The 13,397-nt window shown below is 37.9% G+C and overlaps 2 protein-coding genes across 2 annotated transcripts; both read left to right on the forward strand.

The window, feature by feature from the left end:
* The first annotated feature begins 32 nt into the window (after nt 1–32).
* On the forward strand, nt 33–4,585 carry LOC133518999 (polyadenylate-binding protein 1). The gene is made up of 3 exons (XM_061852836.1): nt 33–539; nt 1,579–2,363; nt 3,204–4,585. The coding sequence occupies exons 1-3, from the start codon at nt 347–349 to the stop codon at nt 4,059–4,061; spliced, it is 1,836 nt and encodes a 611-aa protein (XP_061708820.1). The 5' UTR covers nt 33–346; the 3' UTR covers nt 4,062–4,585.
* Nucleotides 4,586–7,698: 3,113 nt separating this feature from the next.
* On the forward strand, nt 7,699–9,915 carry LOC133519000 (glycylpeptide N-tetradecanoyltransferase 2-like). Its single transcript, XM_061852837.1, has one exon. The coding sequence runs from the start codon at nt 7,806–7,808 to the stop codon at nt 9,219–9,221; it is 1,416 nt and encodes a 471-aa protein (XP_061708821.1). The 5' UTR covers nt 7,699–7,805; the 3' UTR covers nt 9,222–9,915.
* The last annotated feature ends 3,482 nt before the right edge of the window (nt 9,916–13,397 follow it).

Here is a 13,397-nt window from a genome sequence, read left to right on the forward strand (position 1 = left end):
CATATACGGGTAGCCATTTTGTATTTCACAAACGTCACCTCACCTTTTCCTTTGGTGAGTAAGGTGTGTTCACGCGAGGTTGTGTGTTCCATCGGGAATAGGTCACACAAACCTCAGAATTTCGTGAAATATTCTTGTAAAATAAAAAAAAAAACATAAAAATCACAAAAATCCAAAAAAATAGTAAAATAACAAAATTTTAAACGAGAATCATTCGATTTTAGTTAGGAGTACGTAAGCGTGCAACGTGGTCTAAGGAATGCGATAGTCGACGTAAAGAGAAAGTGAAGTTGCTCTTGATTACGGTTAATGTTCGACATAATACCGTCACAGTAAGATTTTCAAAATGAATCCTGGCCCGCCAAATTATCCCATGGCGTCATTGTACGTCGGGGATTTACACTCTGATATTACCGAAGCCATGTTGTTTGAAAAATTTTCAACTGCTGGTCCGGTTCTTTCTATACGTGTTTGCCGTGATATGATTACTCGTAGATCCCTGGGCTACGCTTACGTAAATTTTCAGCAGCCTGCCGATGGTGAGTAACATTTTTATAACGTATTTTAAGTAATAATTTGTATATATACCTAATTATCATTTGATAAAAGATCGGCTACTTTTAGTGTCTTTCTCCACACTTTGGTTTTAAATAATGTTAATAATATGGTTAAGCATTCTGGAGATAAGGGATTACTTAGTCCTGTGTCAAAATGTGAATTCCAAACTATGTAACTCTTTTAATAAGCATCTATTTAGTTTGTTCCGTTATGAGTTCCATGCTTCTCGACATATTTATGTTTCAAAAACAACATTTCTAGCTTATAATACAAATACATAATTTCCGGAAATAACTGGTTTCTTTGATGATTGTAATATTTGTCCTTTTGCAAGAGTTTCAATTGATTTGGTAATGTTCTTATCTATTTCAAAATACTTCGGTGTGACTGAGAAAGCAATTGATTGTCTAACATATTATTATATCCAGAGAAACATTTCAGTATTTTCAACTGCTACTCAATAATCCAACTCACTATTTCACCTTGAGTTCAATTGTAATTACCTAGCTTTCCCCACTCCATAATGCAATGCATCAAAGAATATTACTGCTTTTGTGTCTAGTATACACTGTCTGGATTCACATTAAGTACTATTTAATGATTACTCAATACTAATGTGCAATAACCACAAATGAGTGATCAATAGTTTTAATTGATGTATAATTACGAAATCTTGTACTGTAGTGCATGCTTCTAGGTCAACAGAAATGTAAAAATGTACATAATTTATTTTTAACCAGTTTCTCTGACTGCAAAGTGCAATATAGAGCTAATGTTTTTTTAGTGCATGTATCTAATAATTATTCACACAGTATCCTATCTAGCTTTTCTTATGTTAACATAAAATGATGCTTATTAGATTCATTGATCTTTAAGGTGACAACATCCACTTGACTGTATTCCACTTAGTGTATAATTTTACAATTAGAAATTGTAATATTACAATTGTTTCTTATGAGCATAATTTTTATTTTCTCCATAAATGATAAATAAATAATTTATGCTTTTTATTTGCTTCAGCTGAAAGAGCCTTGGATTCCATGAACTTTGACATGATTAAAGGGAGGCCTATCAGGATTATGTGGTCCCAGCGTGACCCTTCCCTTCGCAAGTCTGGAGTAGGCAATGTGTTTATTAAAAACCTTGATAAAACCATTGACAATAAGGCCATGTATGACACTTTCTCTGCTTTCGGCAACATTTTGAGTTGCAAGGTGGCCCAAGATGAAACTGGTGCTTCCAAGGGCTATGGCTTTGTTCATTTTGAAACTGAAGAGGCTGCCAACAAGTCCATTGAAAAAGTAAATGGTATGTTACTCAATGGAAAGAAGGTTTACGTCGGCCGATTCATTCCTCGTAAGGAACGCGAAAAGGAACTTGGAGAGAAGGCTAAACTGTTCACAAATGTATATGTGAAAAACTTTGGAGAAGATTTTGCTGATGAACTTCTCAAAGACATGTTTGAGAAGTATGGCCGCATTACTAGCCACAAAGTAATGTATAAAGATGATGGAAGTTCCCGTGGTTTCGGATTTGTTGCTTTTGAAGATCCTGATGCTGCTGAGAGGGCTTGCATGGAGCTCAATGGTAAAGAACTGGTTGAAGGCAAGCCCTTGTATGTTGGACGTGCCCAAAAGAAAGCCGAGCGTCAAAAAGAACTAAAACGCAAATTTGAACAACTAAAATCTGAAAGATTGACTCGCTACCAAGGTGTAAACCTCTATGTTAAGAATTTGGATGACACTATTGATGATGAACGTTTGCGTAAAGAGTTTGCTCCATTTGGCACCATCACCTCTGCCAAGGTAAGCCACCTTGTTTATCAGTCTACTCAAACTTCTTTTCAAAAGGCTTTGCCATGTCACTAGCAATGGGGTCTTAAACCACAAAATAATAAAATAAAATAGCCATTCATTTGGACCTTATTAAAATATTACATGTTTTATCAGGTTAAGTTTGTCAAATAATTAATTTAAACATCAAAAAAAAATAATTTTTATGTATGTATGTGTTGATTTCCAGTCCCACTTTTCTGCTTTCATAAGAAAGTTGCTGTAACATTTCTTGCAAATCACCTGTGTTTTCTAAGAGCAGTATGACATCATCAGCAAATCGCAAGTGGCTCAGCAAGTTTTCATCTATTTTTAGACCATCTTTATTCCAGTTCAAGTTTCTGAATACTTGTTCTAAAGTTGCTGAGAACAGTTTAGGTGAGAGTGGGTCTCCTTGTCTCACTCCTTTTTTCAGTTTGAATTCTTCTCCTACTGTTTCTAGTTTTATTTTTGCCGTTATGCAGTGGTATATATTGGTAATTATTCTTATATATTTGTTCTCGAGGTTTTGCATTTTCAGCGCAACCACAAAATAAATTTGATTATAACATTAGGCGGGTCTACACAAAGCGACCATACGCGCGTGGCAATTTCCTCACGCACAAACCGGGGCCGAGGCACGTCTACAGCGCCCGTTTTATGCGCTTGCCTCGCGCGTATGCTCGGTCTGAGTGGACGCGCCTAATGAAGAAGAAAGAAACATCAAATAATGTCTAAAATCAAATTTTTGTTTGAGAGTTATCTAATCGCCAAAGCCCAATATAATTGTCAAATTACCGTATTTTGAACTTTTCCCTTATTTGTTATCCACAGGTAATGTTGGAAGATGGCCGAAGCAAAGGCTTTGGGTTTGTATGTTTCTCATCTCCAGAAGAAGCTACCAAGGCTGTCACTGAAATGAATGGCCGCATTGTTGGAACTAAGCCATTGTATGTGGCTTTAGCCCAACGTAAAGAAGACCGCAAGGCTCATCTGACATCTCAATACATGCAGCGTATGGCTAGTATGCGCATGCAGCAGATGGGTCAGATATTCCAACCAGGTGGTGCTGGAGGATACTTCGTCCCTACTATTCCACCGGCGCAGCGTTTCTACGGCCCCGCCCAAATGACGCAGATAAGGCCCTCTCCGCGTTGGACCGCCCAGCCGCCAGTTAGACCAAGCACACAGACAGCTGCTTCTGGCTATCCAAACATGCAGGCGCCATTCCGTCCAGCACCAAGAGGGCCAACTCAAGCAGCACTGCGCACATCTCTTGGAGCTAGGCCAATAACAGGCCAGCAAGGTGTCCCTGCCACTGCTTCTATCAGAGCACCACTTGTCAACCAGAGTGGACGTCCCGCAGGATACAAGTACACTGCGAACATGCGCAACCCTCCGGCACCACAACCAGCTGTACACATCCAGGGACAGGAACCTTTGACAGCCTCAATGTTAGCAGCTGCACCCCTACAGGAGCAAAAGCAAATGCTGGGTGAACGTCTCTTCCCATTGATTCAAAGAATGCACCCTGATTTGGCTGGCAAGATTACTGGAATGCTTTTGGAGATTGACAATTCTGAGCTTCTTCACATGCTGGAACATGGAGAATCTCTCAAGGCTAAAGTGGATGAGGCTGTTGCTGTGTTGCAGGCTCACCAGGCTAAGCAGCAAGCCACCAAGAAGGAGTAATACCATTTACATATTGCTAAAGTAAATACGAAGTGACCAGCTTTTAATAGTATATTAAACAACTACATAGTTCTGTTTAAAGCTTGAATATTGAACTCAACTATTGTTAGACATGTCCCGCTCATATAAAAAAAATATATAAAATAAAAATTGTAAAAATAAAAAAGTGGATTGCACCATTCCAAAATATAACTTTATTAAGATTATTGGGAGTGCAGTTCCGCAAACAAAAACAACGCAACTACCAATGTTTCTATATTTGAAAGTTATACCACTGGGCTCTTTGACTATGTATTTACATTGACTAAGAAGTTTGCTTTTAGTTTTTTGTCATTGGAAATAACAACTTTTATTTTCTATGTATCTCAGTTGGATTTTGGCTTTTGTTCTTGCATTATCTTTCTTTCTTTAATCGGTTGTACATTGGATTTACCTCGGATTGTAAACTTGGTCCCCAATGTCACTGATTGAATATTCCTTTGTAATTTGTTACATTATATTCTGTGGAATATTCACAATAAAAATGTTTTTTTTTTTTATGTGCCTAAACTCCCAATTTCCCTAAGCACAGTGGCTATCATATACATCGAAGCGGCCAAGGTTTTCACAAATATCTGAACAAAGCGTCTATTATTATCAGGGCCCGTACATGTCATGCCGTTGACGGAAAAATTACGTCACGCTACAAGAGTATGATTCCAATTAAGATTTTCGTAATAATTAATCATTTGTCAATCTCTTAGAACGGATATTTGACAATCAGTACAGAGACTTCTGACTTTCATATTATTGTCACTCAACTGAATAATGGATTATTTTTAATAATAGATGGTTAATTAAATAATACATATTTTTGATTTTTAACAGTATATTTTACATAAAAAGTATTTATTTTCTACGTGTCAATAGATTTGAAGGTTAACTGGAAGAGATCCCATACAGGGATAAGTTCGCCTTCGTTGTATTGAATTTACTCTGTAACTGTGTTTTTATTTCTATGTACAATAGGTAAGCTGTCTAAATTTGTAGTGTTATAAGAAAATCTACCTGTATCCTGTATGTTAAATTCCATCATTTTTGAGTCAACGGCATGAATGTACGGGCTCTGATTATTAACAAGTGCATCCTTGCTTGCTTAGCTCATATATTTGAGCACCTTGGCCATTCCGATATATTTGATAGCGAATGTACAACCCGCAAATGGCTGGGAACATAGTAATATATATAGGTCTATGGCTGGCAACCAAGCCTCCGGTGGTCCACGCTCATTCTGACTATGGAAGGTGGAGTTAAGGAAAGAAATCTCCATATACAAAAAAGTGTCATCAAAAAACCTTAAATAGGTGGCGCTACAATACCTAGAATACAAATAATAATAATAAATCTACACTCCATAATAAAATTCTGACCTGTCAATTGTATAAACTCATTTGAGTCTGGGTTACATAGGAGACTGACTGAGCCTAGTGTAGGAGCTAGAGCAAACTGAGAAGTATATTTCCTAGCCAAGGTACACATATTTGTATACCTACAATAAAATTTTGAAGTTCTTTTTTAGGGTTCCGTAGCCAAATGGCAAAAAACGGAACCCTTATAGATTCGTCATGTCCGTCTGTCTGTCCGATTATGTCATAGCCACTTTTTTCCGAAACTATAAGAGCTATACTGTTCAAACTTGGTAAGTGGATGTATTCTATGAACCGCATTAAGATGTTCACACAAAAATAGAAAAAAAAAACAATAAATTTTGGGGTTTCTCCATACTTAGAACTAAAACTCAAAAAATCTTTTTTCATCAAACCCATACGTGTGGGGTAGATGTAGATGTAGATGTAGTGTAGGGACGCCCGGCCGGAAGCAGGCGGGCTGTCGATCGCGTGTTGCGTTCATTCAGCCCAATTCCCTGAAGTTGGAGCTGCAGGTTACTGTTCCGGCGGCATTCCCATACCAATCTCCTCAAATCTTCTTGTTTTCCTGCAGAACAGAAGGACATCTTTAAGTTCGACGTCCTTTAGTTCTTTTCCTATTAGTGAGTCTCTACCGAATGTATTATATCGCAGTGCCGCGTACATGATACATTCTGCTAGTAGGTGGAAGCTAGTTTCCTCCTTACCACAGTGTGGACAGGAGGAGTCTCTATTTATTTTCATTACCTTGAGATGTCTGTTGAGAGAGAGATACGTGTGGGGTATCTATGGATAGGTCTTTAAAAATGATATTGAGGTTTCTAATATCATTTTTTTCTAAACTGAATAGTTTGCGCAAGAGACACTTCCAAAGTGGTAAAATGTGTCCCCCCCCCCCCTGTAAGTTCTAAAATAACAGAATGAAAAACAAATAAAATATATGATATACATTACCATGCAAATTTCCACCGAAAATTGGTTTGAACGAGATCTAGTAAGTAGTTTTTTTTTAATACGTCATAAAAGGTATGGAACCCTTCATGGGCGAGTCCGACTCGCACTTGGCCGTTTTTTTTAATATAAGAAGAACGAAATAAAAATCACCCAAGAAAAGTTCATTGAAGACACTCTCAAGAAATTTAGAATGGAAGACAGCAAACCAGCATCCACGCCATTGGAGCTCGGTCTTAAATTAGAAAAAAGTGAAAAAAAGGAGACTCAGCATCTGCAACTCCCTTACAAAAACTTGATAGGTACACTCATGTACATTTTCACAGTTTAAAGACTGCTATAACGAAGAGCACTTTAAGTGCGCTAAAAGAGTACTTCGTTATTTAAAAGGAACAAAGAACCTGTGGCCCTGACATTTAAGAAAACCGGCAAAAATTTGCATGGAATGGCCGATGCGGACTAGGGCTCATGTAAGCTCGACCGTAAGTCTTTTTCAGGCGTTAGAAGTATGCTAGTACGTGTGTAAGCTGGATGTCGAAGAAATAAAAGAGCATTGTCTTGTCAACAGCAGAGAGCGAGTACATTGCGTGGACTGAAGCCGCGAAAGAAGCCATCCATTTAACCTCCTAAGACCCTGAGTACAAATTTTTGTACATATTCCAAAATCTATTTTGAACTTTTATTATGTAACTAAGGGTCCCTAATTCAGAAACAAAACAATTGCTTCTGGATCTCAGGAGGCTAAAGAACCTTTACAAGGATCTAGGGGCTAACTACGAGCGCATAGTCATCCTAAATGACGATCAAGCCATCTTAAAGCTAAGTCAGAATTCAATGGTAACTTCAAAGTCGAAGCACATTGATATGAAGATGCACTTCATCAGGGACTGCATGCAAGAAGGAGCAATAGAGGTGAAGTACCTGCAAACTGAAGATATGGAAGCAGACCTACTCACCAAAGCTTTGCCTGGCCCATGGCTAATGAAATTGAGGAACAGCCTGGGGCTCCAATGATGGCTACGACAGTGCCGTGAAGAGGAGTGTGAGTAGCAAGGCGGCTACCGGGAAAATCGAAATTCGTCAATTGCGGGCATATTTCTCTGTCACTCTAATTACGTCTTAGTGAGAGTAAAAGAGAAAGATCCCCGCAATTTGCGAATTTCGGTTTTCGCGGTAGGCCCCCAGATCACAATTAAATTGTCAATTTAGTTCGTTTTTGCGAAACGTTGTCCCGCCTGGTTACTACTTAATATTTTTATTTTTTTAGTATGGCAATAGCAATTCAGTTCAGTATGACATTGTCAATTTGCCACAAAAAAATTAACCCACGATATCGTGATTTCTATTAGTCATCTTTAAATTAATTATTATCTGAGTATTCTGTACAATGGATGATAATAATGCATCACACTCTACTGAACTTCACAAGGACAATGACGTCAAACCTAAAAAGAAGAATAAGAACAAGAAAAAGCGTAGTGGAGGAGATGGTGACCACGGCGGGTCAAGTTCCGCCGCTGACGGGATAGTGGCCGTGCCCAGTTCTGGTGACGTTCACCAAAACATATCTATCAAAGATTTAAAAATGGCAATGGACGTCCTTAATCTACAACAGAAACCAGCTAAGACAACTGAGGAAGCTCTCCACAAGTCATACCAGTTTTGGTCTACTCAGCCCGTCCCCAAAATGGATGAAAAAATTGTTTCTAATGAACCTATCGAACCACCCAAGTCACCAGAGGATATAAGAGCGGAACCTTACACTCTACCTGATGGCTTTAATTGGGATACCTTAAACTTAAATGAGCCTTTGGTTTTAAAGGAATTGTACACATTGCTAAATGAAAATTACGTAGAAGATGATGACTGTATGTTTCGCTTCGACTATCAAACGGATTTCCTCAAGTGGGCACTTCAGCCTCCTGGTTGGAGGATGGATTGGCACTGTGGTGTGCGTGTTGTTAAGTCTGGAAGATTGGTGGGCTTTATTTCCGCTATCCCTGCCCAGTTGAGGATCTATGACCATGTGCAAACTGTTGTCGAAATAAACTTTCTTTGTGTGCACAAAAAGCTCCGTGCTAAAAGAGTGGCTCCGGTTCTTATCAGGGAGATAACTAGGCGAGTTAACTTGACGGGGATATTCCAAGGTGTCTATACGGCTGGAATTGTGCTGCCTAAACCAATTGCTACATGCCGCTATTGGCATAGATCCCTCAACCCAAAAAAACTAATTGACATTAAATTTAGTCACCTGTCAAGAAACATGACCATGCAAAGAACTCTAAAACTTTTCAAACTCCCAGATTTGCCTAAAACTCCAGGTTTTCGGAAATTAGAGCCCCAAGATTCTGAAAAAGTTGTTCCATTATTGAATAACTACTTGAGTAAGTTTGATTTGACTCCAATTTTTAATGAGGAGGACTTTAAGCACTGGTTTACCCCACAGCCAGATATTATTGACAGCTTTGTTGTGGAAGCTGCCGATGGATCTATTACAGACTTTGTAAGTTATTATACTCTACCATCTACTGTAGTTTACCACCCTGTGCACAAAACATTGAAAGCTGCTTATGCATTTTACAATGTGTCCACCAAAACTCCATGGGTAGATTTAATGCATGATGCATTGATAACTGCAAAGAACTCAGGGTTTGATGTTTTCAATGCATTGGACTTGATGGAGAATAAGGAGTTCTTGGAGCCACTGAAATTTGGCATAGGTGATGGTAATCTGCAGTACTACCTGTACAACTGGCGGTGTCCTAGCATGACACCAAACAAAATTGGTTTAGTCCTGCAATAACCCAAATGTTTAGATTGGTACTTTAATAGCCAATGTTTTCTTTTTGTCACTTTATTTAAGTGTTTTTTTTTTCAGGATTATAGTTTTAGTTCCAAAATGTTCTTTCATTTAAAATTGCCTTATCTTCTAATATAAATATTTTAGTGTTGCAGTTGATCATAATGACAAGCAATGATTAATTAATAGAATCGGGTGTTACTTTGCGGTAATATATGCATATTAATGAAAAAAAAAATATTACTTTGCTTATCCAAAAGTTAAAAACCCGGCCAAGAGCATGTCGGGACATGCTCAGTGTAGGGTTCCGTAGTTACTCTTCCATCACAATAAGCAAAACTGGAGCTATTAGTATAGTAGATTGTTTACCAAGGGATGAAAAGGTACCTTTCACCAGAGTTAAACAAATAGGCAAATTTGGATAGTCAGTACCTAATTAAAGTAAAAGACGTATGGCCATGATTTTTCCTTTGGACTTACTTCCAATCGGACACTTAGCATGTCTGAAGATAAATATCCCATAGCGAAAACATTTATTGCTATGTAGATGAAAAAACATATTTTAGCAAACAGCAGTAAATTTAAAATGATTTTGTTCTCTAAAGCATGAAAAAGTTAAGTATAGCAATAATACCTAGACATAATGCATTGTACATGAGTGCAATAACCGAATAAGAATATAAAATTAGGGAATTGCCTCCTACTTTTTATTCATTTTTTACTCTTTCGTTCTAAAACTGTCAATAGTCAACGGCAGTACACATACAGCTAATGAAACTGGTTTAGAGAAATTTAATATTAAAAACCCACGACACAAAAAAAAAACTCTAAAAAACTAACAAATAATATTTTAAACCTATTATAATTATTATCGGCACAGTTCGAATATTTTTATTTTCCAAGCGCCGTCGCGACGGGGGACTGCTAAAGTTTATCCTACAACAGTACATTTAGGTACGAGCGATCTTAGTTTCATGCATAGTCTACGCTCTACGTAATGCCGCGCGCGGCGTGCTCTTGTGTGTGGCACGGGAGTGCGGGCAGACACGTGAGGGCAGACGATGTTGACGGTTGTGTCGATTTTGCGAATTTTTCGGAGTAAATTCTTTTGTTGCAATCTGCAAATACACCTGGGCTCCAGCCTACCGCGAAAATCGAAGTTCGTCAATTACGGGCATTTTTCTCTTTCACTCTAGTAACGTCTTAGTGACAGTACAAGAGAAAGATTCCAGGAATTTTCGAATTTCGATTTTCTCGGTTATGGCCCTGTTTTTCTCATTTAGCGGTCTCCCGACGCGACGACACTTGGAAAATAAAAATATTTGAACTTACATAATACAGGGTGATTGGTAATTCGTCGTATTCCTTCAAGGGGGTTATTCTACAGCTTATTTGGAGTGATTTACGTCCAGTCAACCAGGGGTCAAAACTCATTGGTTTTCAAGTTATTCAAGATTCAATATTTTTTTAATAAACACCCGCTTTTTGACCTAAAACTAGTATTTTTTTTTAAACTACGTATTTTCAAATAAAAAAAAAGATTTTCCGAATAGCCAATGAATCACTGATTACGTAAAATAATAAAAAAATTACAAAACATATCAAAATTTTGCAAATAAAAGCATCTGAAGTCAGAAGTTTTTGTATTTTTTTTTCAAATCTTGTTACATTTTAAGGCATAACTAAAAAAAAAGTAATAACACTTCGCGTACAAATTACAGAATTTATTTCCTCAGTTCATAAGCTTTCTAAAAAGGTACAATTTATGACATTTTATGCTCATTTTTTACAAATAATAATACCAGAGCAGGTACAGTCAGCGTCAAATACATCGTAGCAGTCAAAGTGGCCTAATAGTTCTTTTTAGTAATTTGAAAAAAAAAATACACTTCAGATGCTTTTATTTGCAAAATTTTGTACTTGTTTTACTTGTTTGTGTCGTTTTAAACTCGCCGAAGGCATACTTTGTCTTCAGTTTCTTATCTTCTGAGACTTTAAGTTGCCCGGGGTGATACTTTGGTAAGTAATTAAGTAAAGGTCAAAAAGCGGGTATTTATTAAAAAAATCTAAAATCTTGAATAACTTGAAAACCAATGAGTTTTGACCCCTGGTTGACTGGACTTAAATCACTCCAAATAAGCTGTAGAATAACCCCCTTGAAGGAATACGACGAATTACCAGTCACCCTGTATATGTGACGAAAATAATTATAATAGGTTTAAAATATTATTTGTTAGTTTTTTAGAGTTTACTTTTTCCGTCGGGGGCTTTTAATTTTACTTTTATTTTGTGATTTTTAAAGTAGGTAAGTATACTAAAGAGTTTAAAAAATTGACGCGTCGCGTCGCTTCTACTCTACCGCAGTGGTAATTGAGCCTAATTGAATCCATTTAATTCAGATTTAATTACCCACCTTCGAAATCTAAACCTTACCCTAACATGTCATATTTAAAGTCATGGCTACCTTAGTACCATGTTCTTTCAATATCATTGAAGTAACGCGGTACATACCAAATTTCGAATCGATCGGATATAAGGAAGTTAGTCAGATCCCCTCATCAACTAGAAAAGAGCTGATGATCACAGACATAATACACCGAGACCGATAGTCGCCATGCGGCTACTCAGCCAAAAGTGAAGCCGAAACACGACCGACGTGTGCGTGCGACGCTCGTGTCTTACGCTCAGAAACGCACACAAGCAATGCCGAATTTAGAGGTTTGGAGGCCTCGGGCAATAAAGGAGTAGAGGCCCCCCCTGGCCCCAAATTATTTTCCAAATAAAATGGTAAATTTTCCGAAGTCTCTATCTAGGGGTCCCTCTTTTGTGGAGGCCCCTGGGCTGTAGTCCCGGTTGCCCTCCCCTAAATCCGGCCCTGCACACAAGTATACAAAAACGGGTTGCCAGTATTTATTTATTCCCGAGTAGGGGTATTTTAACAACATTCTTATACTTGGTTATCAATAATTTCGAAGTGTGTAGATTTTTAATTTTGTAACAAAAAGCTTTTTAGGGTTCCATTATTACATTGAACCCTCAAAAATTTAGTGTGATTACAATATTGCTGCGGTCGACCGCATTACTGCAGGAAATGTCAAATACATAGGTAATATACTTAAAACGAAATCTATCAAATTAGTCTATAAAACCGGATAAGTGCGAGTCGGAATTGCCCACCGAGGGTTCCGTACTTTTTAGTATTTGTTGTTATAGCAGCAACAGTAATACATCATCTGTAAAAATTTCAACTGTTTGACGGACAGCGGAGTCTTAATAATAGGGTCCCGTTTTACCCTTTGGGTACGGAGCCCTAATAAAAATGTATCAATAATTACCCGTTCTATAGCGGTGCGCGGCATCCACTGCTGGGACCAAAATTGGTCCGGACGTGGACCGCATACACTTGTAAGATTCAAAGATTTTAGTTGTACAACATAGGTAGATGTCGTGCCTATTGGCATACAAATTCAATAAAAATAACAACGCGACGTAATCGCTAGAAGAGCCACGCCTGTTTTTGGCAATAAGGTTTAAATCAGGGACTGAAAAGGTACCCTTAAAAACGGTTTTGACCGGTCTTTTTAAAGGGTACCCGACCGTTAAACTAGCATTTCGGTACCGATATCAACGCTTTGGGTATCCAAATAAGCTTCCGACCAAACGGTACCGTTAAATAAAAGTACCTTTAAAACCATTTTGAAACGGTACCCGACCGTTGAAATAGCATTACGGAAGCGGTATCAATACTTTAGGTATCCAAACAAGCTTCCGTTCAAACGGTACCCTTAGACTTTAAAACAATTTTGAAAGGGTACCCGACCGTTAAAATAGCATTCCGGAAGCGATATCAATACTTTGGGTATCCAAACAAGCTTCCGTCCAAACGTTACCCTTAAGTAAAAGTATCTTGCCACGCGATCGGATACCCCAATACAAACCGGTCACTCAATTTGAATGATCGTCCGCCATCTTGGATTTGGGCATTTAAGCTCAGATTCAGATGTAAATCGATATCTGAGGATCCCAGAGGACCTTTATTATGATTCTGAGGTCAAATTTTTAGAAAACGCACGCCATTTTTGATTTCGGCATTTAAGCTCAGATTGAGATGAAAATCGATATCTGAGGATCCCAGAGGACCTTTATTATGATTCCGAGGTCAATTTTTTAGAAAACGCA

This window comes from Cydia pomonella, chromosome 6, assembly GCF_033807575.1.
Source record: "Cydia pomonella isolate Wapato2018A chromosome 6, ilCydPomo1, whole genome shotgun sequence".
Taxonomy (NCBI): Eukaryota; Metazoa; Arthropoda; class Insecta; order Lepidoptera; family Tortricidae; genus Cydia; species Cydia pomonella.

Coding starts and splice junctions, on each gene's coding strand:
- LOC133518999 (XM_061852836.1), top strand. CDS start 347: ATGAATCCTGGCCCGCCAAATTATCCCATGGCGTCATTGTACGTCGGG. Junction 540..1,578: donor TTTTCAGCAGCCTGCCGATG/GTGAGTAACATT, acceptor TATTTGCTTCAG/CTGAAAGAGCCTTGGATTCC. Junction 2,364..3,203: donor GCACCATCACCTCTGCCAAG/GTAAGCCACCTT, acceptor TGTTATCCACAG/GTAATGTTGGAAGATGGCCG.
- LOC133519000 (XM_061852837.1), top strand. CDS start 7,806: ATGGATGATAATAATGCATCACACTCTACTGAACTTCACAAGGACAAT.